The sequence below is a fragment of the Thunnus albacares genome, chromosome 4 (assembly GCF_914725855.1).
Source record: "Thunnus albacares chromosome 4, fThuAlb1.1, whole genome shotgun sequence".
Classification (NCBI taxonomy): Eukaryota; Metazoa; Chordata; class Actinopteri; order Scombriformes; family Scombridae; genus Thunnus; species Thunnus albacares.
Genome location: NC_058109.1, coordinates 33,748,678 through 33,772,437, shown reverse-complemented (window position 1 = coordinate 33,772,437; position 23,760 = coordinate 33,748,678). Strand labels below are relative to the sequence as shown.

Here is a 23,760-nt window from a genome sequence, read left to right as displayed (position 1 = left end):
ACCACTGTTTTCATGTCAAACGATAGGCAATATCATCATCTTCGATATTTTAATATATTTTCGCTTTGTCTTAATGGATTTTATAAAATTGGTATCAAAAAAAGTATTGTTCAGGAACCGGTATCGAAGTCAAGGTATCAGTACCAGTACTGGTATAAAAAATTTTTGAATGATACCTAGCCCTACTAGCAACAAACAATTTCCCTGACACACCTGATAGATTTTATTTCCAGGCAGTAGCTTGTTCTTTTCCACACCACTATTGTGTGCACAATAGTTGACATTACCTGGTGTGTACCAGGTAACAAATTGTTACATATCACTCCTAACTGTCTTTGCGTGCTAGCTAGTTGTATTAGCTATTTGCTAGCACTACTACAGCTTACTCTTCTCAAATTACTATACAGTGGCTGAAGGGCTTAAGAGTATCCTTATTTTGAAATCTCCTTTATTCATCATTCCTCATTCACTTTTAACTAAATCATTACTACACAGATTCATCCCCCAAGATATGAGTTGTTGATTTTTTGTTTTATTTTCTTTTTAATTTGTCTCTGCTTTTATAGACCAATCAGCTAATATTAGCCCACTTTCCAAAACGGCACAGAGGAAGTTTAGGCTCCACTTTGGCTTGCGAGGCAAGGGTCAAGTGATTGATATACACACAAACATCACTTTAATTAGTTGGAATTTGTCTCCACCTCTGGTTGTATTTTATATTTAATTTTTACTCATTTGGAAATGCTGTAAAACCAAGAGGAAATGTTGCCCCCAATTTAATATATATTGCATTTAGCCAAACATATAGCTGTGATGATGGAGGTTGCTGTGCTAGCACTACCACTTGTGGTAGGCTACACTGTGCTAACTGTTTGGCTGTTTGAGCTATTTCACACTGTTTATTTTTATCACCACTGGCTGTGAGTTTAGCTGAACTTACTGAAAGTGTTGTCTTTTTACTGATTGTCATTGTGAACACAGTTGGGTGGAGGCTTTGTTGGGCCAGTAGCAAAGATAAAACTGTGAAAAGTTTCTAACACCCAAAACTATATTGTAGTAATGAGAACCGCATATGCAGAGGTTATGTTTGCATTTTGGAGAGAGGTAGCTACCAGTCTTTACTGAGCCCTGTGGACCACATTTAAATTAAAGTTATAGTATGGCTTTGTGTAAAATCTTAAATCTGCAATTATCAGTCTTTCTGTTTGGGGGACAGAATTCCATAATAAGATAAAAATCACACACGTTTGACCTTGTATAGTTGATATGGTTAATGTGTTAGCAAAGCTTTTAACCAAAACTCGAAAGTTGCAATACGTCAAACTAAAACAATGAGTTAAAAGACACTAATGCACTCTGTAGAGCTGAATGTAACTGAACTGGTAATGATTTTGTTACTACAAGTGAGCACTTTCATGTTACATCTTGTTAACAGGAAACTATTGACATTGCAGTATCATTGGAGGTGAAAGAACACAAAAGTTTCAGGGTATTTAACAGACTAGTTTTACCTTTGTTGTAAAAAGTAGTTAATGTTTTACTAAATAATAAATTTTCAACGACACTTGTGTTGTCCACTTCACCACTTCTCTAGCCAAGTTTTACCTTGTGAGGCACCTGGATCTGTGAGATCACGACATCATGAAATCACACAAGAATCCATCTTGTCAGGCTTCAGGTTTCGCACTTGTGTCCAAACCACCGATGGTTCGGACCAATCAGTGTCATGAATCTATGCAATCCTTGCATGGTAAGATGGTCACAGACTGTGATAGACAGATGGCTCATCCAGTCACATGCCAAGTATTTTTTGAAAGAGCCTGCCCTCTTGCAAACATTTTCCAAGGACGACCTCTCTGATGGTTCTGGCACGTGAGATTAAGCCAAGTTAGGAAGTCTATCAAAAACTCTCACCCTGACCCTGACCTCTTGCATCGTAGCAGTCCTTCTATTGTCTTCCAAAAAGTTCCATTGTTTGTTGTTGTTTGTCCTTCTGTGTTATTTTTAGTGTTATAATGTGTTATAATGACCATGCTGGTCCACAGATACTGTATGTGGTTGCACACAAACCACCTGAATCCAGAAAACTATTTGTTTACAGAGTTGGTATCAATACAGACTTGAATATTTGTTTTATGATGTTTATAGCCTGTTCATATTTCATTGCATTTATTATTTATCAGTATTAATTCTTAACTCCTTGCTTAGCTTGACCAGAAGGCAAAAATCTGGGACTGAGTCAAATCAAGTGCTTTAATCTAGGAATTATGTGAGATGCTCAGGAGTGTAATTTTATCCTTTATTTTTATTAGAAATTCATTGGATAGTTGATTGTAGACAAGCAGGAATTACAGTACAGCAAGGTGCAGGATTGTGCTTGCGTATTTGAAAATAGAATCAACTGTACATGAATATATACTATATGTGTTGCTGGTAGAGGTATGTTATGTAACAACCCAGAGATATGAGATAACACCATAGTGACATAGATGCATGCACAATAGATAGCAGAAAAGCAGAAGAGCTTGAGATATCCTCAGTAATGGTCACGTTCCAAACCTGCTGGATCCTACACTTCCTATAATGCAAGTCACTTGTGTCTTGTGCCGCAAGTGTTGCAACCTTAACCTGAGACGACCCTGATGACATCACTATGTTACATATGTGGAAGGAAAAAAATGTAATTATCAGTTTGAACTCAAAATTCCAAGTATGTTGAACATGCTGTTGTCCTCTCAGCTAACACAAAATGGAGAAAATTAGTGAGCTAGTTTGAATCGCTTATCATGACACCTAATCATTTATAAATTCAACTGCTTTGTGTTAACGTTAGCTAAGTTGAGAATATGTTGGCTATGTGGGTGCATTACATGATAGTACAAATTTGTTTGAATGAGATTTTCTAAAAATGTAGTAGTGACAGTCTTAATGTACACGTTTCCAAACTGTGTTACAGAGTGTATGACAAAGCCTATACATTTAGATCTTTAATAATATAATAGTGATGGACATACATTTCTATGTATTATGTCATAAAATGTTGAAAAGTTATTGTATGATATTTTATCAATCTCTGTAGAGGAGTAGTCAGTTTCACAACCGCTCGAGGAAGACGTTGCACTGCAGCTCATAACAAGATGAAAGAAGTCAGATGTGTTCAGGGTTTAGACCTGGCTCAGGTTTTCAAAAAAAATGCTGATAAAATCAGTTCTGAAGCCAACAAGACAGTGTCGAGAAGATAATGTCAGTAATCTGATCCTGTGTTGTTTGTTAAGTCTCAGACAGAAATTTGTTAGCAGGATTAGCGTGGAGTTGTGTCACAGCTTCACTGTACTCAAGATGAAATGTTTGTATAATTCTCAGTATTCCTGAAAAAGAACTAACTCCTACGTAAAAACCCGTCTCAAGCATGTACGTACATCTACTGTGACATTTAACGGCAGAACACCCGGAGAACACAATTTATCTCAACTTTAACACTTCTCATCTGAAATGTTCTGCTACCTTAAAATTCTTCTTTTGTACAACAAAAATCTTTCAGTAAGAATGTCTTCACTGTCCTCACATAACATATTTAGTACGAATTTAGTTCTCCTCCAAGCCACCAAGTCAAGGATGTCATCAACAGGCATTTTCACTATGTCCGCACACACCCACCCGCTCTTGTGTTTGCCTCCAGTGAAAGCGAGTAGGTTGTGTAGTAAAGCTGTGGAGTTCCCTGGGGAAAAAAATAAAACATTCTGGGAAACTCCCAGTTCATTGAGTTTGGGAGCAGCGGCTCCAAATGGGAGGAATTTGCTTGTGCAAGAGACCATGACAGCTGCTGTTTGAAACAGTGGAACGAGCTGCACGTTCACTGTCATCATGTCGAACAAGGCAAACGCATTGTTTTCACATCAGTCAGCTTGATTGTTTTTGTGTTATCACTTGTCCACAATGCTGCTGCTTTGTTTTTTGCTTTTTTAAAAAAAAAAATTATGTTTCTTTTGTCACTACAAATAGTCAAATGTTGAAATCATTACACCATGAAAGGCCCAAACTGAGTCAAACTGCCTCGTGTTAATTCAACCAGCACTTCCTTTCTCAGCAGCAGCACTGTAAACCTCAGTGTGTAGAGTGGTATTTATAGTCTACTGTCTGTTGTACTTCTTGTGCTGTCCTCCTCTGTCCCTTTGTCCTGTACTCTATGCCCTTTAGCTGTCTTTTAGTATGGACCGTGAATCACTTTTAAAGGACTATTTCAGTGTTTTTTTGCGCACTTACTACAATTAACAAACTGTTAAATTGCTCCAGTCTATGCTTGGTTGTAGATTTTTTAACGTGTTTTATCTTCTAGACAGCCACTGTTTTTTAATCTTGTCACCCTGGTACAAAAAAAATCAATTGATAGAGATATTTGATGTTTTTTTGGAGTAATTACAAATGTATGACCTTCCCATGATCGTTTTTGCAACTGCGACAAAAACGAAAGCAGACATGATGTCACTGTGATTACAGATTAAGAAACTCAGTCAAGTTTCGAGTCTCTTTCGGGAAAGTTGACTTTTGCACTGCAGTTAAACACACCAAAGGCTGGCTGGAAGAAAGAAAAATACACATTCAAAAATCTAACCTGCTATTGTGCATGCTTTGGAAAATAGGTTGTTTAAGGTGTCATTCCTGTACATTAAACGGTGTTGTTGTGTTGTTTCAGCTGTGTTGAAGTGGATGAAGATGACGCTCCAGATATTGATATATATCACTGTCCAAACTGCGAGAAGACCCACGGCAAATCCACATGTACGTAGTAGCCTTGCACTTGCACTGACCTTTGTGCTATCACTTGTCTTAACAAACAAAAGATCGGAAGTGAAACACCCTCTCAACTTCTGTGACCTGATATTAAGTTTTCAAAACAGATGAAACTGTCAAGGAAATCAACATTTAAGTCTTGAATATGGGTTAAAATTGTTTGTTTAAGTACTTTCTTGCAGTGTGAGGAAATGTTGACTCCCTTTTTTTTTTTTGCTCTTCAGTGAAAAAGAAAAAGAACTGGAGCAAACATGATATGGGACAAAGCACAGATATCAAAGCTGTTCAGAATGGCAGTCAGGTTTTCATAAAGGAGCTTCGCAGTAGGACATTTCCAAGGTAAACACGCATTTTACTATCTTTGAAGAACTCATTATTGAACTGCACAACTGTCTACACCACAAATTGGGTAATAATATGAGATAAAATGAGAGTACAATCTTCTGTATAATTAAAATAGTTACTTGACACACTCTAATATGAATCACATCTATTAAATTAAGTTTTTAATAAATTATAATTATAATACAAAATAAGTTATAATAAAAATTATTCATATTGATTTTGTCACATGGAATTTCATTAAGGACTCTTGAATATTGCCCTTTTGTCAGTATTACTCCACATTTAAATAATCCCACTAGGGGGCACTGTCTAATAACTTTTCAAGATTTGATCACAGTTTCAAAAGTCATGTAATTTCCTCATTTTATGTAAAGCCAGTTAATTGCTTTTCATTTATCACAGAGCCCTGTCATTCACTGTTGTGTGTGTGTGTGTGTGTGTGTGTGTGTGTGTTCCAGTGCGGATGATGTTGTGGTGAAACTAAGCGGCAGTCAGCTGTCCATGGATTACCTGGAGGAGAACGGCTTCAACGAGCCCATCCTGGTGCAGAAGAAAGACGGTTTGGGCATGTCCATGCCGGCTCCCACCTTCTACATCAGTGATGTGGAGAACTACGTTGGTAAGAGCTGTAATGATCTCACTATTACTGCAATATCTAGTACTACTGCTACTGCACTACTGCTATGACTTATACGACAGTTACTACTACTACTACTGGTACTACATCCATTACTGCTATAAAGTTATAAAATCACTGCTACTGTTACTTCTACTGTAACTACTACCAAAAACAAAAGTTACTACTTAAGTTACTACAATTACTGCAACTACTTCTACAACCGCTACTATTACTTTCACTAATGTGACTACTACTGCTATTACTGCTGCAACTACTCACATAACCACTATCCCTAATACTACTCTGAATACTCCTAGTTTTGTTAGTATTACTGCTATATGTATTACTCCTGCTGCCAGTGGAGTACTGCAATGTTTGCTTCTACCACCTGTACTACTATCACAACCACTATTACTGCTGGTACTATTAGTATTACTGGAATTAGCGGGATGTATAAAACTATGGCTACTAATACTAGTGACAGTACTACTAACACTTACCTCTATAACAGCTACTACTACTGTTTCTAATACTACTACTACTGCCACTTTAATTATTACTACTGCAACTGTTTCCATAACTACAGCCACTACTGCTGGTACTACCACTATTAGTCCTGTAATAACTAGTACTGCCACTTCTCCTATAACTACCACCCAGATACTACTTTAAATACTATTTGTACTTTTAGTATTACAACCACACCTAATTCTTCTGCTGCTGTTAGTGCACTACTGCAACTCCTCTACCACTACTATTACTACTGTTACTAAAACTATTACTGCAATTATCATCACTAATACTACTGCTACTGCTACTATTGTACTACAGTACTAGTGTTACCACTGTCTTACTACTTTCACTTATACTATCACCACCTCTACTGCAATTACTGCTATAACTACTACTATCAAGTGGAAGTTTATGGCTGCAACTAATGATTATTTTCATTATCAATTAATCTGCTGTTTATTTCCCTGATCAATCAATTAATAGTTTGGTCTATATGATGAGAGAAATTAGTGACACCTGACCGTCACAATTTCCCAGATGTCTTGTTATGTCCAACAGTCCAAATCCCGAAGATAATCAGTTTACAATCATGCTTGACAAAGAAAAGCATGAAGACATCACATTTGAGAAGTTGAAAACAGCAAGCTTTTTGCATTTTTGCTTAAAAAATGACTAAAACAAATTCATTAGTAGTTGCCTGTCAATTGACTAATCAACTAATCGGTGCAGCTCTCTAAAACTATCACTACTTCAGCTAATGCTGCTGATACAACCACTAAAAATACTACTAGTACTGTTTCTAGAACTCTAGTACTCCTGTGTTATTACAGTAAATCTTTGCAACTTTTACCATTGAGTTCCAGCAGTGGTGAAATGTAGCCAAGTACATTTACTCAAGCACTGTTGATACTTTATTTGAGGATTTCCATGCCACTTTATTTCACTTTGCACTCTGCTATATTTGTTTCACAGCTATAATTACTATTTACTTTTCAAAATGAGATCTTCTACATGTCATGGAGTATTTTTAGTGTGGTATTTTCTAATTTTCCTTCCGTAATGGATCTGAATGCTTGTAGCACCACTGTACTCAAGTGCATCTATCACTGCTATAAATACACAACTACTAATTCTAATGCTGCTACTATACTAATGCTATTCATAACAAAGTGAATATATCTTTAACTACAAAGCACATCATAGGTAGATTGGGCAGTGTTTAAATAATAAGAGCATGAGCAATGCGAGGGGGGACAACAAATCAAGATGAAATAATACAATAACTTTGAGTAAATGCAAACAAGTCAATGCTAGTACTTTGTATGCAGTGTGTATGCACATCCTTAGTGTACACTGTATTTGATGTATGTGTTTTAGTTGGTGGCCAGCAATACACTTTCATTTCTGTCCTTCAAAGAATCTCAGGGATATTATATGGTAGTGTATGAATTTCAATAGGGGGCGCATCTGTTCTATATTTCCCCTGTGACCTGGTGCTCTGTGATGAGATCAGCTGTATACTGCAACAGACATATTTTGTCTGTTGTTTAACAGTTTCCTGTCGAAACAAAATGTTTTGCTTGTAGGTGGTTATTTTTTCCTCCGCTGGTTTTATCATATCTTCTATGTCCTCTGTTATATCTCAGGTCCTGATGTTGGCGTGGACGTCGTTGATGTCACCAAACAGACTGACAGCAAGATGAAACTCAAAGAGTTTGTCGATTATTACTACAGCACGAACAGAAAGAAAGTGTTAAACGTCATCAACCTGGAATTCTCTGATGCAAGGTACGCGCTCTGCATCTGACGGCGAAGTTTGAAATGCAGTTTTCGAAAAAAGAAAAAGAGATCTGGCTTATAAAGCTGCCAGTCTGGAAAATCCATGGTACTCATTTCTTTTTCTGTTTTTCTGGGACAGGATGAACAGTATTGTGGAGAGTCCCCAGATTGTGCGGCGGTTGTCTTGGGTAGAAAACTACTGGCCTGATGACGCTCTGCTGGGGAAGCCAAAAGTCACCAAATACTGTCTCATCTGTGTCAAAGACAGCTACACAGACTTCCACATCGAGTGCGGTGGCGCCTCCGTCTGGTACCACGTCCTAAAGGTCTGTCACAGTTCTGGTTAGAACAGTATGTTGGGCCAGAAGTGTCTTCGTAATAAAAATATGTATCAGCCAGTCAGTGTGATCTACCTCTGATAGGATGAGAATTCAGTTTATTCTGTACTCATTTTCTTTGGGAAGATTTTATTCTGAATTTTTAAGGGGTCTTCAAGAGGAAATGTGGAATACATTACACTTCCATCTCTCATGTGATGATGGTGCCAGAAAATCTGATTGCCTTGTATTTGCAGGGAGAAAAGATCTTCTTCCTCATCAAGCCCACCTCTGCCAACCTGTCTCTATACGAGCGCTGGAGGTCATCGTCCAATCACAGCGAAATGTTCTTTGCGGACCAGGTGGACAAGTGTTACAAATGCACTCTGAAGCAAGGCCAGACTCTGTTCATCCCATCAGGTCAGAACTGCACTCATGTCATCATGAAGATACCTCAATGTGATCTAAGAGAAAAGACGGGTCCATTATGTCAAACACATGTTTAATTTCTAGTGGAGATCCGAGAGTTTCCAAAGATACCAAATGTGTATAAAATGATCGAAAAAACACATTTCAATTGGAACCGATGTAACGTTCAGTGCTGAAAAGATGAGTCAATGATTCAATTAGCTAAATATCAGAAAATTAATTGAAAAAAAAAGATTCATAGTTGAACATTTAACATTTTCTGGTTCTAGCCTCTCAAATGTAAAGATTTGCTGCTTTTTGCTTTTTTATATCATTGGAAATAAAACATATTTAAGTTTTGGACTGTTATTTAGGCTAAAAAAGGTATTTGAAGATTATTTTTTAAGAAACACTGATGTGTATCACCCCTTTTTTCTGACATGCTATTCTAAAGTATTAATCAATTATTTTCAAAAGATTGACAGATATTTTTTTTTCTAAAGAGAATGATCAGGGTTCAATCAATTGAAACATTTCACAACTGCAGCTTTTTGTGATGTTCCTTCGTATTTTTTCTAGTTTCTAGTTTGATAGTGTGATTTTCTTATTTCCATGGATAATTAACAAAATGTGGGTCGCATGAAGTCAGCAGTTATAATAATGTCTGATGGTAGAACATTAGAGGGAGCATAATTATGTACTCTACGTGTACAGTGAAAGGCTATTTGAAAATAGCACATTGACTACAAATCACAACCTTATTGGGATCATACAATGTTTAATACTACATTCAGGTGAAAATCACTGAAGCTAGAAAATTCCTGATAACTGGGACATCTGTGTTATGTAAATAGGGTATTTAGAATTTGTTTTGCTTTTTGTATTTGTGGAATTGTCCATCAGTGTTAGGTGATCGTCTTGGTTGTTGTGGTTATCTACAGGCTTGTAAGCCCATACAGACTGAGCAACATCTAGTTAAGAACATCTACATCAGTCAATCAACAAACAAAATAAAACCGTTTCAGAATTGTACAGAATGGTAATAATGGTACAAAGGGTAAATAAGTAAACAAAGACATAAAATAATGTAAATGATTAGGGAAGGAGGGTTACAATTAACAAATAAATTGCAACAATTAATAATGATTTTTTTCCCTCATAGAATATATTGAATTAATGAACATCATCTTAGTTATTAGTAATGATATAGTTTTGTCCTTGGCTGACATGTGATCGTCTCCTCAGGTTGGATCAATGCAATACTGACTCCAGTCGACTGCCTGGCGTTCTCTGGACACTTCGTCCACAACCTGAGTGTGGAGATGCAGATGAGGTTTGGACACCTGTCTTATTACACACACATTCATCCTTTATGCTGCCTTGTTATCGTTGTGTTTGGTAATTAGCTTTTTTTTTTTGGTTTTAATCGCTGTGAGCCACTATGGCTCCTGCAGACGTTCATTTTTAATTCGGGGGGATTTAGTGAGGCTGTTCTTACATAGTAGTTTCCACTACGTCCTCATTTAGGCCTTGTTTTTTACTCCCAAATTCCATCTGTTTATGAATTCTTGACGTTTGGAAATACCTTGTGAATTGCATAGTTTGTTGCAATAAACCTGTTGGCAACGCATGACAATGTTTAGCTGAAGCAGCTTGGTTTATTCTCCACAGAGCGTATGAAATCGAGAAGCGGCTAAAGGTCAAATCTCTCACCCCCTTCCCCAACTTCGAGACAGCGTGCTGGTATGTGGGACGACATCTCCTCGAGCGATTCAAAGGTGAACCATTAAATTAGTCTTAAGTATTTATAGATTGAATTTTTCGCTGTAGTATGTGGTATTTTTATGTAAACTTACATCCTCATTTAACTCGCCATTTTTCCAGAAGAACGCATGGAAGCAGAGAAAACACAAACAGCGTCAGAACTGCCTCGTGCACATTCACTGCAGTGTATGTCTGCTGCACAGATGAGGAGCTGGATGCCCTTATATTATTTCAGTCATTAAATCAGTGAATCGCAGAGTTCACAGATGATTAGCTTCAAAAGGTTTGGCCGAGCTAGAATCACTTGCTCCATTACGAGCCTGTGTTTAAACTCCCCTCAGCTGGCTTGGGCCAATTGTTTATGTTTCCACCATTTTCTCTATGTGTGTGTGTGCGTGTGTTACAGCCAGATAGCTATTGTGTGTGGTGTGCGCACTACTTCCAATCCACAAGTCCTTTCCATTAATATACCATTATTCTTTTTAACTTCAAGGTCAGCATTTTGAGTGCAGGAAAAAGACTCACTTCACTGCTGCTGCTATTTTGCCTTCATCTTATTAATTCTTTCCTGTTTTGGTGTGTATCTACTTCAGTGTAATCAGTATTGAGACAAACACTCAACCCCCTGAAAGAACTTTGGCTTAAAGGAAATGTCTCAGGAGGACAGAACTACTTAGACATTGTTTTCTGCTGTTAAACTGAAATTAAAGAGGAAATCCACATTTATGCTGCCTTTGAATAATTTCACATAAATCAGGGTTTAACAGTTCAATCTAGACCGGTGAGTCTTTGCCAAAAGTAGAGCTAAAATAGTCAAACTGCAAAAAAAGTCATTGAGAGATGTAATTTGGAGTTGTCACTGACTAAATCCAGTGTTGTGTTTGGTTTACACTAACAGTATAGAGCATGTAAATGTATTTGTAAGTTTTAGCTTTTAAACTATGAATCATGCATAGTTGTTTTTTGGGGGGGGGTTATTTGGATGCAGTTTGATGTATTTTTCATTTCCCTCCAGACAACCTAACAGTAAATTTCCTTTCATTCATAGATGGCATGAACAGAAAATGCAGACTCTTGAAAGTTGCTTCAGTAGTGTGATCTGTCACAGCTAACATCAAGTCTGCATTGATTTTATTCAGAGTCGCATTATTGCATTAAAAAATGCATAACTCACATCTGAACACAGACGTCACACACATCCTGCTGGAATCAGCACACAGTCATTATGTTAGGAGGTTTTCTTCAGTATCAAAATCCAGTCATAGTTGTCTGTAAATCTATGGTCACAGTGCAGACAGGAACTGCTATCAACTAATGCAGCTGGACTCTTCATGATGCAGATGTAACTAATTATAGATATATAGACTAAACAAAAGCTTACTGTGCCCGCTGTCTGCACAACAACGTTATACTTCCTGCTTACATCACACAAAGTGACATTTTTAAATATCTTAGTTCTGTATGAGAGGAAGAGTTCGGAATTTAGAGTTCAAAATAGGGCAAGGTGGACTATTTAATTAACATGCTGTGTAGTGACAATATCATGAGCCTCTAAATAATGGGAGTAACCGAACAAAAAGGCCAAAGGTTCAGAGGTTTAAAAAGTTTACTCAACACTGCTTTACTTGAAGATAATGAATCTTTGAGAGACAAGACTTTGGTTCAGACTTTTTGTAGGGAATTGAACTGAACTGAAACCATTAAATACCTGGAACAGATAGGGATGGGTTAGGGATGGGTTTCACTTTGGATCTGGCTACCAATCAGTAAAATACCCAGATTCATTAAGTTCAGATGCTAACAAATGTCTCATCAAACCTTTTCTCTGTCCTCATTAGCAAAGCAATAGAAAACATACAGTATAGTTAACAGCTTCTTGTTTTTAGTTAACTGCTGCTGTATCTGGTTAAAATGACAGACACAGGCATCAGATTAGATCTGAAATAAAATAATAAAAAATAGTCTGTTCCCTGGTTAATGTGCTCATTAAAGCATCTGTCTGTATTCACATAAAGTGTTAGTTAGTGAAAAGACACATCACTCTATAACATCAATGTACGAGTGCCACACACGCTACACTTGCTACACTCGAGGCTTCAAAACACGAGTCCACAAACCAATGGGTGATGTCACAGTGACTACGTCCATATTTTTTACAGTCTATGATTGGACCCCAAAGAACAGTAGAAAAAAAACATGAAAATTTCTAAAAGAGACTGGGGGGTGCTTGCAAGCAGGCAATGGAGTAGGCTGTGTTCATGACAAGCTCTGCTGAAATTTGATTTAAAAGTTTTGTTTAGGCACTTTACATCCACAAAAGGCTTCGAAAACACTGCTCTAAGTTCGTTATTTTCAATTTTCATTTGTTAAGTTTTGGTTTTACCGCACCAATGGCCAACAATTTGCGAAAGTATACTTTTTCTGAAGGAACCTCCACTGCTGGGCCTAAAGCCGCAAGCTTGAGTGTTTTATCAGCAGTGACTCCCCCAACCAGATAACCAAAAGGAGGCGGCGGACCTGAAACTCGAAATCCTCACCTCGTTGAAAAAAGACATTGTTATACTGCTTTGGTTGAAGACTGTGCTGGCTGAGGAATTTGAGGCTGTCAAATCCAAAATACAAGCAGTAAAAACAGAAGTGGCGAATGATACTGCAACGATTTGGAGACAATGAAAACAACCAGCACCCCAGTGGCACTGTTGGGGTCAATAGTCTCTAAACTACTGAAAGAAGTTTCGAACATTGACAAAGATGTTCTGATCAATAGATCACACAGGAGTCTCCAGGCAAAGAAACCAGATGGTAAGCCTTGTGTCACTGTGGCGAAAGTACATTATTATCAAGACTGTGTCGAAGTCCTTTGCCATGCGAGGGTGTCTGGTCCTCTCCAGTTCAAAGGAACCACCATATTCCTTGTGATTACCCCGCAAGTGTTGTACAAACCAGATCTGCATTCAGTGAAGTCAAGTGACTGCTGCGTGGATGAGATGGCGATATGGCCTTTCTTATCCAGCACAACTCTGCATCACACATAATGGAACTGAGAGACAGTTTCAAAGCCCAGAGGATAGAGGACAAAGTTTATGTGAAAATGAAAATCATAAAAGATGTACCAAAGGACAAACCATGACTTAAGTAAGAGTGATTTAATCTCACATCAGTTATGTTGATACTGTCCTCTCTTGTGAGTAAACAATGTACACTGTGACTACAAAAGTTGTAAATGCCGCCCATTCAATTAATTCATTATGTTAAAGGAAGTAAGATTAAGTTGGACGACTGGCTGCTTTGCAATTTTTTATTTTTTTTGTGTTCTCATTATGTTTACAACTGTTTAAACGCATTACTTTGGCTGACATACACTATGGCTACAAAGCTATGAATACTGCACATCTATGCCAGAGGAAGGAAGATAAATGTGGAGAGCACTTATTAGGCTACTGGTTGCTCTTTATTTATTTGTATTTTTTTTCTTCTCCTTCTTTTTCCTATGTTTATACATGTATGTTGTTCAGACATATCACTATGGTTGGTCAGAGTATGTCACCTTACCCTTTTTTATGAATAGCAAATGGTGTAATTGGGTGTTTTATTTTTTAACCATTTTTTCTTATTTGACCTTCAAATGAATGCGAACACTGCCTTTCTATGATTTGACCCTAATATTAAGGAGATGGCAAACTGCTGATTTATGCTTGACATGCTTATCCATGATCAAGTGTTCAGTAAATTGATACTGGTATTGGGGTGTTATCACTGGACTGATTCCAATATATATAAAGACAAAAAAATTAGTTTTGGTTTGAGATTTATCTCTTGGATAATCTATCCAAATGAACAGCCATCTCTCCTCCTATTTCCACTTCCACCAGGCAGGGCTGCCCCTTGTGGCCCCTTTTATTTGCTATTGCAGTCAAACTGTTAGCGATCATGCTGTATGGTGAAGCTGGCATTAAGGGAATACAGAGAAAGGGTTCAGAGCATGAAGTATCCCTTTATGCTGATGACATGCTTTTATATCTATCTGAACTCTTAATTAGTTTACCAGAAACACAAACACTTAGTCTACTAGAAGACCTCTGCAAAATATTGGGCTATAAAGATCATTTACAAAAGAGTGAGATCATGCTGGTGAATACTGCAACCAAGTAGACTGCATTTAATCCATTCCCCCTTAACGAAAGCACACAAATTTAAGCACTTAGGAAATTGGGGGTACACATTACATTAAAGACCTCTTTAAAGCTAATTACCCCCACTGCTACTTTTTCTGAAACCAGATTTTGAACGTTGGAGCTTACTACCTTTATCATTAGGAGGAAGAATCAATACAAACAAAATGAACGTGCCGCCCAAATTTTTATATGTATATCAATGTATCCCTGTCTTTTTATCAAAATCATTTTTTGTCCATAGACAAGTTGATATCTGGATTTATTTGGAATAAGAAAAACCCTTGAATACTTAAGGGCATGTTACAGTGGCACTGTCAACACAGCACTGCTGGGCTGTTAACATAAAGATTATGTTATATTGGAGTTTCCATCCCATGGCACTGCCCCCAAATGGTTACAATTGGAGAATTTATCCTTTGGCCGCACTTCCTCATATGCCCTGCTCTGCTCAAAACTCCTTATCTGAACCTATATCCATGAACACTTCAAATCCGTGACGCATTCTTTTAAGATCTCGTCACAGTTCAGACAATCCTTTACACTCAATTTGCTATTCTGCAAGAGGGTGTGCAAAATCGATGCTATATGGCAACCATTTTTAACCTTTATAGAAAAAACGGACACCACTGATATAGCAGTTTTGTAGTATTGACTCCTTATTGTATGTAGTTTACTTATTTATTATTTCCAAATTTTATTTTATTTTTTGTATGTTTTCCTTATCACTCATTATTTACTATTATTTATTTTTATCGTTTATTGTATCTTTTACTTTAATTTATTTTATTTTTTGTTTCTCACCTACGATTTTTGTCACATTGAATTTATTTATGTACGTGCAATTGTTTATGAAAGCTATTCTGTGTGATTACTAAATTATACAGTAATACTATAATAGGGATGGGGCTTTGTTTGAGCAGAAAAGAGGGGGAGGGGGTATATTGTGTTTATTTATTGCATTTTGTATGACTTTAAATACCAATAAAAAGACCTTGAGCAAAATTTAAAAAAAAAAAAAAACATTTCTAAAAGACTATCACATGGTTTGCACAAATATTTGCTGTGATGTAAAGTATACATGTAAAATCCTTTCAGAAGGCTGTATTTCATTGTACTATTAACATCTGAGACAGAAGATCAAGCTTTTCATCAAAATCACAGTGGGATCCAGCTACATGTTGTACATACAGTAGTTATGTTTGACATTTTAGTGATTTACAGATGCACAGTGATCCAGAGTGAGTAAGCAGGGAGGTATTGATTGTCTTCCTTGAGAATGTTAACGCATCACTTGGCTATCTTATTCTCAGGTCTGGTAAATTGAAGTAACAGGGACAGTTTGTCCAAACACACAGTCACCCTGCTGACAGAGTCGCTCTCCTGTGCACTTCTCATGGTGTCTCTCTATAACAACACAGACTGGAGTGTCAGTTCATTTGTTCTGATGTTTGTGAGAGGCTTACTCTCTCACATCCTCTAAATCTCTGCTAAGCTGGACATGTACTCTGTATTTTGACTTATTTTTCTCAAGTTAATGGCCTTGACTTTTTAAACTTTAAAAGTCAGGATTCATTCAGTAATAACATTTGCATTTCTTCTTCTGCAGGTTTACATAAAGCAAATAAGCAACCAGCTCCATACCTGATACACGGTGCCAAAATCATCAATGGAGCCTTCAGAGCTTGGACTAAAAAGCAGGTATGGACACATCAGAATGTATGTTAACAGTGAGATGGCCATCTACAATGATATAAAAGTAATGAGAGTTTGGTTTGTTTCCTTGACAGGCCCTCTTGGAACATGAAGATGAGCTTCCAGAGAACATGAAACCCTCGCAGCTCATTAAGGATCTTGCCAGAGAGATTAGACTGTCAGAGGTGCGTCTCTATTCTTTGGGTATAAACATCATATGATGAAGACCTAATTGATCATATTATGTGTACTAGATCCTGTCCAAACATATTTTACCATGAAGCTGTTACTGATATTCATGGTCATCTAAGGATGATTCCTAATGACTTTTGTGACTTTTGATCTGGCACCAGTGTCAAGTCAAAATCTTGACCATGGAAAGGTGTCTCGAAAACTGATGTCCAGATTTCCATGAGATTTGCTACAGATGGAGATTATTGTCAGAGCATGAGCTTTCTCTGTTTAAACACTAAACCTTGTTGTCAAAATGTCAGTTTTGCACAAAATACTCTTTTGTGAGAACATTCCTGCTCTCCAAGAGATGAACTCATTTCATTTTAATGACCCAACAGCGTTTCCTCCAGTGCCACAAACTCTCTATTATAGCAAGATTGTATGGCCTTCCTACCATCTAACATTGTCATTGGGGCCTAAAGTGATGTCTTAACTGTTAATGTTGTTTGACAAGCAGCCCTCAAATCTAAAGATATTCAATTTAAAATGAGGTGAAATGAAGAGTTGTCTTTTGTTTTATGTTAGAGAGGCTGAGACAAGCAAGTACTTGGTCATTGACTTGTACAATCAACATTTATCAAAATAGTTTATTCAGCCCAGTGTCAGTACGGTTTTAATCAAAGGTTGCTAAATTACAGAAATTCCTGTCTTTCATCTCTAGAATGCAACAAAAGCCATTAAGAGTGAGCCCAACATCAAGGTGCCAGTGGAGGAGCCACCATCCACCCACTCCGAGCCTGAAGAGCCCATTTCCCCAGCCCATGTCCCCTCACCCAGCAGAGAGAAAGCCAAAAAGAAAGCCTCCAAACCCCCCAAACCTCCGAAGCCTCCCAAACCCCCAAAGATGCCCAAGGCCCCAAAGCCTCCGAAGGTGCCGAAGGTCAAGGAGGGAGGGAAGAAGAAAGCGAAGAAGGCAAAAGAGTCTTCGCCGCCTCCTAAACCCTCCAGCTTCGCAGCTTTGGAGTCCCATGCAAAGGACATCTTGAGTAAGATGGACCAGTCGAAGAAGACCAAGGTAAGCAGATGGGACATTGCTGAAACAATGAAGTTAGTATCAACAGAAATGATGCTTATTTTGTGGAATAATTATTTGTACCGGTTACTTTATGTGAGCCATTTTGCATCCCTTCCAACAGAAAGATAGCAAGCTATAATGACTAGAAATATTGTGGATGAATGTTTATGTAAATGTTGTGTCTTTCTTCATATATTTCCGTTTTCAGGCTGTTAAGAATGTCCTCAGCATGTCAGAGAAGGAAATATCAAAGCAGAACAACGTAGAGAAGTTTGAAATGAGAGAGCAGAATAAAAACAAGACTGAAGCAAAATGGAAGTATAAGGTAAGATCATTTCAGTTGTCATGAATGTAAAACTAATGGCTGCTTGTTACAGGCCAAAATAAACAGTATCACAGTCCTTCCAACATTCAAATAAACTGAAGGCTCAGTGTCCTTTAGAAAAGAAGACTCTAGCAGTTGTGAAGGTTACAAGCTGAGCAGCTGAGCAAAAAAAAAAAAAAAAAAAACTCAGGATCATCCAAAAGTGATTTGCACACTTCACTTCAAAGCAATCAGCAAAAATAATGATGTGGCCCAAGTCGCACATTTGAGGCCTGCAGCTCATCAGAGCTGCTCCAGAAACATCCACCCTCCCAGAGTTTACCTAATGGAATTACGCCACGTTCATATCCACCGCGTTCCATCTAAGTATTTACATATGCCCTCATCTTTAAAAAAAAAGTTTTTTGTATCGTTTTTGCTGAACAACAGGGGGAGGCTTTTTCAGAGCAAAAGTGTAATTTTGTTGAACGGAAGACATTAGAGGGCTTTAGTTTCATGGAAAATTCAATGCCAAACTGCTGTGGAATGTTTGCAGTCCCTCCAAGGATCTCCATCCAACTGCTCCTCCATATCAGGCCAAACATTTGCAGATGGAGTGGAGACCCTGTCAGATGTTCACCAAGGTCACTGGAGACCGCATCTTCACTCGTGATTACTGTTAAATCATGTAAAAGTTCACAGCTCCTCTGTGTACAGCGTGCAGGGCGATTAGGCCTGTATGTTAGTATTAAAAAGATCCACGAGACAATGAGAAATTTCAGTTTCAAGTTACACCATGTTGTCACATGCCTTTAATTTGGTAGAGAAAATTGTTGAGGAGTGAATATTTGAAAATGTATATTCTTGGATTTCAGTTAATTACACAGTCTGCTTGGTGGTGATGTTTATGGCAGCCACTTTGCATTCCTCTTTAGTTTAAATTGGGTCAGAAAAGGTCTTAAGTGAACATGATCCATGGAGATTGCCATCAAGATGAGTTCAGTCATTCAACAGTACTTTTTCTATTTAAATCGAATCATTCCCTTATGCTGTTAAACAGAATAGTGATTTTGTTTAAAACAAGTGTTGATTAGACAAATATTAATAGTACTTTTATTGCTTTGGTAGTTTAATTTTAGAGTCACAAAACAGGCTTGTAAATCCAAACAAAATAACTGTGTGCTTGGATTAAATTTAATTGCAGTAGTCATTTGATGACAGATATTTAACCTTATTTCTCGTTAGAGTTTTTATTGTTCAATTAGGTCTGCTAATATGATATAAGTGGAAGAGATGCATAGCATTGAAGAGATGAGAGACTGTAGTTTACTTAAAGTACATTTTGGGAGTCAAGATTCTCAAACAGGAAGGAAATGCACTGAAATTTATTGTGCTGATTCATCCTTATGTAATCCAAACAGATTCTAACTGTTGGTTAAATTTATATGGTTGGAAAAAAAACATAAATATTCAAAAATACAGAGGGGTGAATTCACTAACAACAACTTTTGTGGCAGCTAAACTGTGCAAATGAGACAAAAAGAAACCGTGTAATCCACAAAGCACCAGCATAGGGTGAAATGCACCCCAAACTGCGCTCCCAAGCAAACAGCATCCCGGGGGTCCTTTGCTATTTGCACGTATGTAAATTAGATAAGATGCATACATTTGGCCAAAATTAGCCCCTTTCTATGCAAATGAGCCTCATTGCAAAAACAGTCTAATTCATAAAGACCAGGTCCAGCTCTAATGGCCACACGCAATTAAAGTGAAATTATTAGCTTCTTCAGAGAGTTAATGGTAACTATCAAGTGGGTATGGGGTGGTAGGTTTATCTTGCACTTTCAGCTACTTTTAAATAAAATTGTCTTGACATCGCTGATGGAGCTTCAATCATACAGTAAGGGGCTGCTTTATTACAAACAATTCCACTGCATAAAGCTGGAATCTGTGTGTAACAGCTGACCTGTAGATGTGTAGCAGAACATTAATTACCATTAGTTCCTGACCGATCCGATGTTAATGAAGTTACTGCTGCTGTGCCACGTGTGTAAATGCGCACAGCCAGTTTCAAAGGTTTGGAGAGGCACTTATCGTGTCAGCTGCTGTGTCATGCTGCAGCCAGCTGTGACACACAGCCAGCTGTGGACAACAAACAGAACATCAATACTGATGTTTCTGTGAAATCCCGGATACATTCAGTGACACCTAAACAACATTATTGTAAGATTCAGACATTAATCTAACATGTTTCAGACCTGTCACATTAATAGCTTTGTTTGGTAGATCATGTTATAGAAGTGAAATACTAGAGAAGTAAAAGATGCAAAACACATAAAAGTTGGTTTGTGATTGTGGAGAGCTCTGTGTGTGCACAGCTCTGCTAATTAAAGACACACAATTTGAGGCTTTTGTGCTCTCTGCAGTTTTCATTATGAACCAATCTGTGTAGTGAAATATGGAGAAAAGCCTTAAACACTGGAAACAGCTCTGCTTACTCAATCAAATGCAAAACAAGGGCAAATTGCACTCAGCTGCAAAACTTTATGGGTGTGTTTGCACCATCATATCATTAGCACAATATCTTTTGTGAATTGGACCTTGAGACGGGGTAGTTAGCAATTCATGGTGCTATCAGAGGCCCCAATCCATTCTTTGTGAGTTTGCCCAGAGACTTAAAGGAAAAGGAGACCAAATTTTATTATTCATTTGGTGAAAAATATTGATTGTTACGAAAGAGAAAGAAAGCACATAAAGTTGATACAAGGTTGTAATATTTACAGTTAAACCTGCACAGATGAAAGGTCAAAGGTTGAAGCCACATTGTGAAACATTGTGTTATCCTTGCTAACATTAATATCAATATTTGAGAGTGTAAAAAGATTCAATATAACATTAATATAACATAACTTAAACACATGCACTAACACTTTTAATAAGGATCCCTTAAATGTGGTCATTAAATTGTTTAGACCCAGATATGTACGAAACACAACACAGGAGAACAAGCTTTAAACACAACACATATGACATATCATCACCTTATAAAGTTGTTATGGTTAGCATGTTAGCTAACACCTGCCCATGTAAACATTCAGCGGATATAGAGCGACATTAGTATTCATTAGAAGTTGTGTTTCTATAGTGTCTGCTAAACACTCCACTGTGTTCACCAGCTACTCGCTGACTTTGTTGCTGGGTAGGCAGGTAGTAGGCAGGTAGTGTACGGCTGGATGGTTGGTTGGTGGTTAATCACCACAAATGACTCTTTTTACATTACACTTAGTCATTTGAGACATGTTAAATATAAAAAATATTGAATAGTGCAGCTTTAATTGAATTTTTAAACTTTCATCTTTCATTACTTTTGCTAAAAACCAATATATCTGTGATAAGATAAAATTGGTTGATAATGTTATTGTGTCTGTCATTTAACACCCATGGTGATTTTATTTTCTTATGTGCTTATTTGACATTATTTCCTTTTTAACCTTACAGAATAGTAAACCAGATTCCCTGCTGAAAATGGAGGAGGAGTGCAAATTTGACAGAACACCGCCGTCAGGCAATAAAGACAAATTCAGCTTTACTACGTCTCACAAGAAAATGCTCGGGTATGTATGGAATGGCTGTGATTGCCATATAAACGTTTCATGAAAGGTCTCTAGAGAGGAGAGCGTATTAACCTTCTCATGTGGTGTATTATGGTGATTATAGAGCTATGTGGCTATCAGCACCATATCCATTAGAGCTAATTCAAGGACTTCTGCCTGGCTGAGCCTCGTATCGCTCCCTTATTGTCCTGCGGTTTCCTCTCCAGCTCCAAGATGCTGAAACCTCAGACCAACTCAAGTGTTTTTGGATCATTACAAAACCTAAAAGAGGACAAAAGCAAGCCAGTGAGAGACGAGTATGAGTATGTCTCAGATGAGGGGGAGCTGAAGATTGACGAATTCCCCATAAGGAGGAAAAAGAACACCGTTAAGAGAGATCTTTCCTGTGAGTATTGTGTTGTAAAGTCTTGTTTCTTTTTTTTTTTCAGTCTACTCAAACTGTCAACTAGGGCTGGGTATTAAACCTCAACATTTAATGAACATAGACTTCAATGTGTTGAGTATCGAAAACCGAAATCGCATTAAATGCTTGGTGAGATTCTGAGGTTTACTTATTCTTTGATCAGATATCTCTAAACTTTTTAACTTTAGAGTTTATTTAACATTTGCAAAGCTCTTTAGTTGATACTGTTGCAGCAAGAAGTCAGTCAACCAGAAAAAGGTTTAAAATAGTCTGATTTAAGACCTTTGACTCACCGCTCACCACAGATCTGAATCACAGCTTTGATTTGTTTAGTGATTCAGATAGGTCTGGTGTTGTTCTGATCGATGGCAGTTTGCCCAGGTTGGAGAAACAATCAACCAATCACTGCTTTGTAGGCAGAATTTAGAGTTGGGACGAAAATAGCCACAGAAAAAAGGCCACAAAAATGGGTAAAATGGGTAGGCTAGAAAAACGCTTGTCTTCTAAACTAAGGTATTGAAAACTATTATTTTGGTAATGGCACCAAAACATACCTATGTATCCTGATACTGATACCAATTTTCAGAAGATACCCAGTCCTGCTATCAACAATGAAAAAACATTTAGTGAAAAACTTTTGTGTGAACTGTTACTCAATGACAACTTCATTTTTGTGCAGTTTTGTCAGACATCAGAGAACCCATTCACCCAGCCAAAAAACCAAAGTTCCAACCCTTGGTGACCAAGGTAAGTATCTACATCTACATTATCTCTGACTAGTGAACTTGACAAACATTATCATATATTGTGACTCCTCTACTAAGCAACTAATAATTGAACAATCTGACCTGATTGCACTGTACTGTATTGATTGATGAAACATTGGATCCAACAAACCGCTACATTCTTGGCTGGACAAACCAGCCCTAAAACCCTGAACGTCTGTCCGTCACTGACTGACTGATGAAGTTACACCTTTGGTCGGCTGGCCCAGTGTTGGAGTTTCCCTATCGGCCATTGCGCTTTCAAAAATAATCGGCGCAAACAGTTTTCTCTTACGTCCTCAGGGGGCGTATACAGCAGTCCCACTCATTGACTTGCAGCTCATTCCAAATTTATCAGCCGAGCCAGCAGATGCCCTACCTCAGTCTGCACCTGGACTCCCAGGAGCGGGTGGAGGTGTTATTGTGGCCGACCCAGTCCGTGGCCTTGTTGTCGGCGGGGAGCGTCGTGTCGCTCCTCGTGATGATGTCAGCAGTCCAGCCGGTGGTGTGCCTGGGGCTGCGCTGCTGCACAAGAGAAACCTCCAACATTGGTTTGCGCAGCTTTGGCTGCATCCAAGCTGGAACAAACAGCGCAAGCTTGCAGAGTAGGAGAGAAAACAGCTCTCCATGCGTCGAAAGGCATGAGGGAGAGCAAACAGTTAAAGCACCCCAAATAACAATCACTCTGACAGAACACTCAATATAGAGTGAGTCATAGAAAAACCAGACATCTGCAGATAGAAACAGATGAAAGAGAAGCCGAGTTAACAGATAATTAGAATAGTTATTGTTAGATTTAAAATAAGTTCTCTATCAAATCGAACCACCTAAGATATGAGTGGAAAGTATGTTTGTGCATTTATAACTTTTTTTTTTGACTCTAGCTTAACTATGTCATGTGATATGTTACTTCAGTACACTTCAACAACAAATATTATTGCGACCACTACAGAAAATTGCAGATATATCCAGGTATTCACATTATAGAATCTACCACCGACTATCCCTGTAAGACATTGGCCA

General features: G+C 37.8%; 1 protein-coding gene across 2 annotated transcripts in view; it reads left to right on the top strand.

Annotated features, from left to right (window-relative positions):
* Window positions 1-23,760, top strand: part of phf2 (PHD finger protein 2) — a 43,275-nt gene that overhangs the window by 11,325 nt on the left and 8,190 nt on the right. For both annotated transcript variants that reach the window (XM_044349085.1, XM_044349084.1), the window contains exons 2-16: window positions 4,694-4,779; window positions 5,016-5,130; window positions 5,595-5,755; window positions 7,915-8,056; window positions 8,187-8,373; window positions 8,622-8,784; window positions 10,018-10,105; window positions 10,444-10,550; window positions 16,318-16,409; window positions 16,499-16,588; window positions 17,299-17,652; window positions 17,861-17,977; window positions 21,455-21,570; window positions 21,777-21,955; window positions 22,653-22,720. In XM_044349085.1, the coding sequence (XP_044205020.1) occupies window positions 4,694-4,779; window positions 5,016-5,130; window positions 5,595-5,755; window positions 7,915-8,056; window positions 8,187-8,373; window positions 8,622-8,784; window positions 10,018-10,105; window positions 10,444-10,550; window positions 16,318-16,409; window positions 16,499-16,588; window positions 17,299-17,652; window positions 17,861-17,977; window positions 21,455-21,570; window positions 21,777-21,955; window positions 22,653-22,720 (2,065 nt within the window). The remainder of the gene's footprint in view (window positions 1-4,693; window positions 4,780-5,015; window positions 5,131-5,594; window positions 5,756-7,914; window positions 8,057-8,186; window positions 8,374-8,621; window positions 8,785-10,017; window positions 10,106-10,443; window positions 10,551-16,317; window positions 16,410-16,498; window positions 16,589-17,298; window positions 17,653-17,860; window positions 17,978-21,454; window positions 21,571-21,776; window positions 21,956-22,652; window positions 22,721-23,760) is intronic.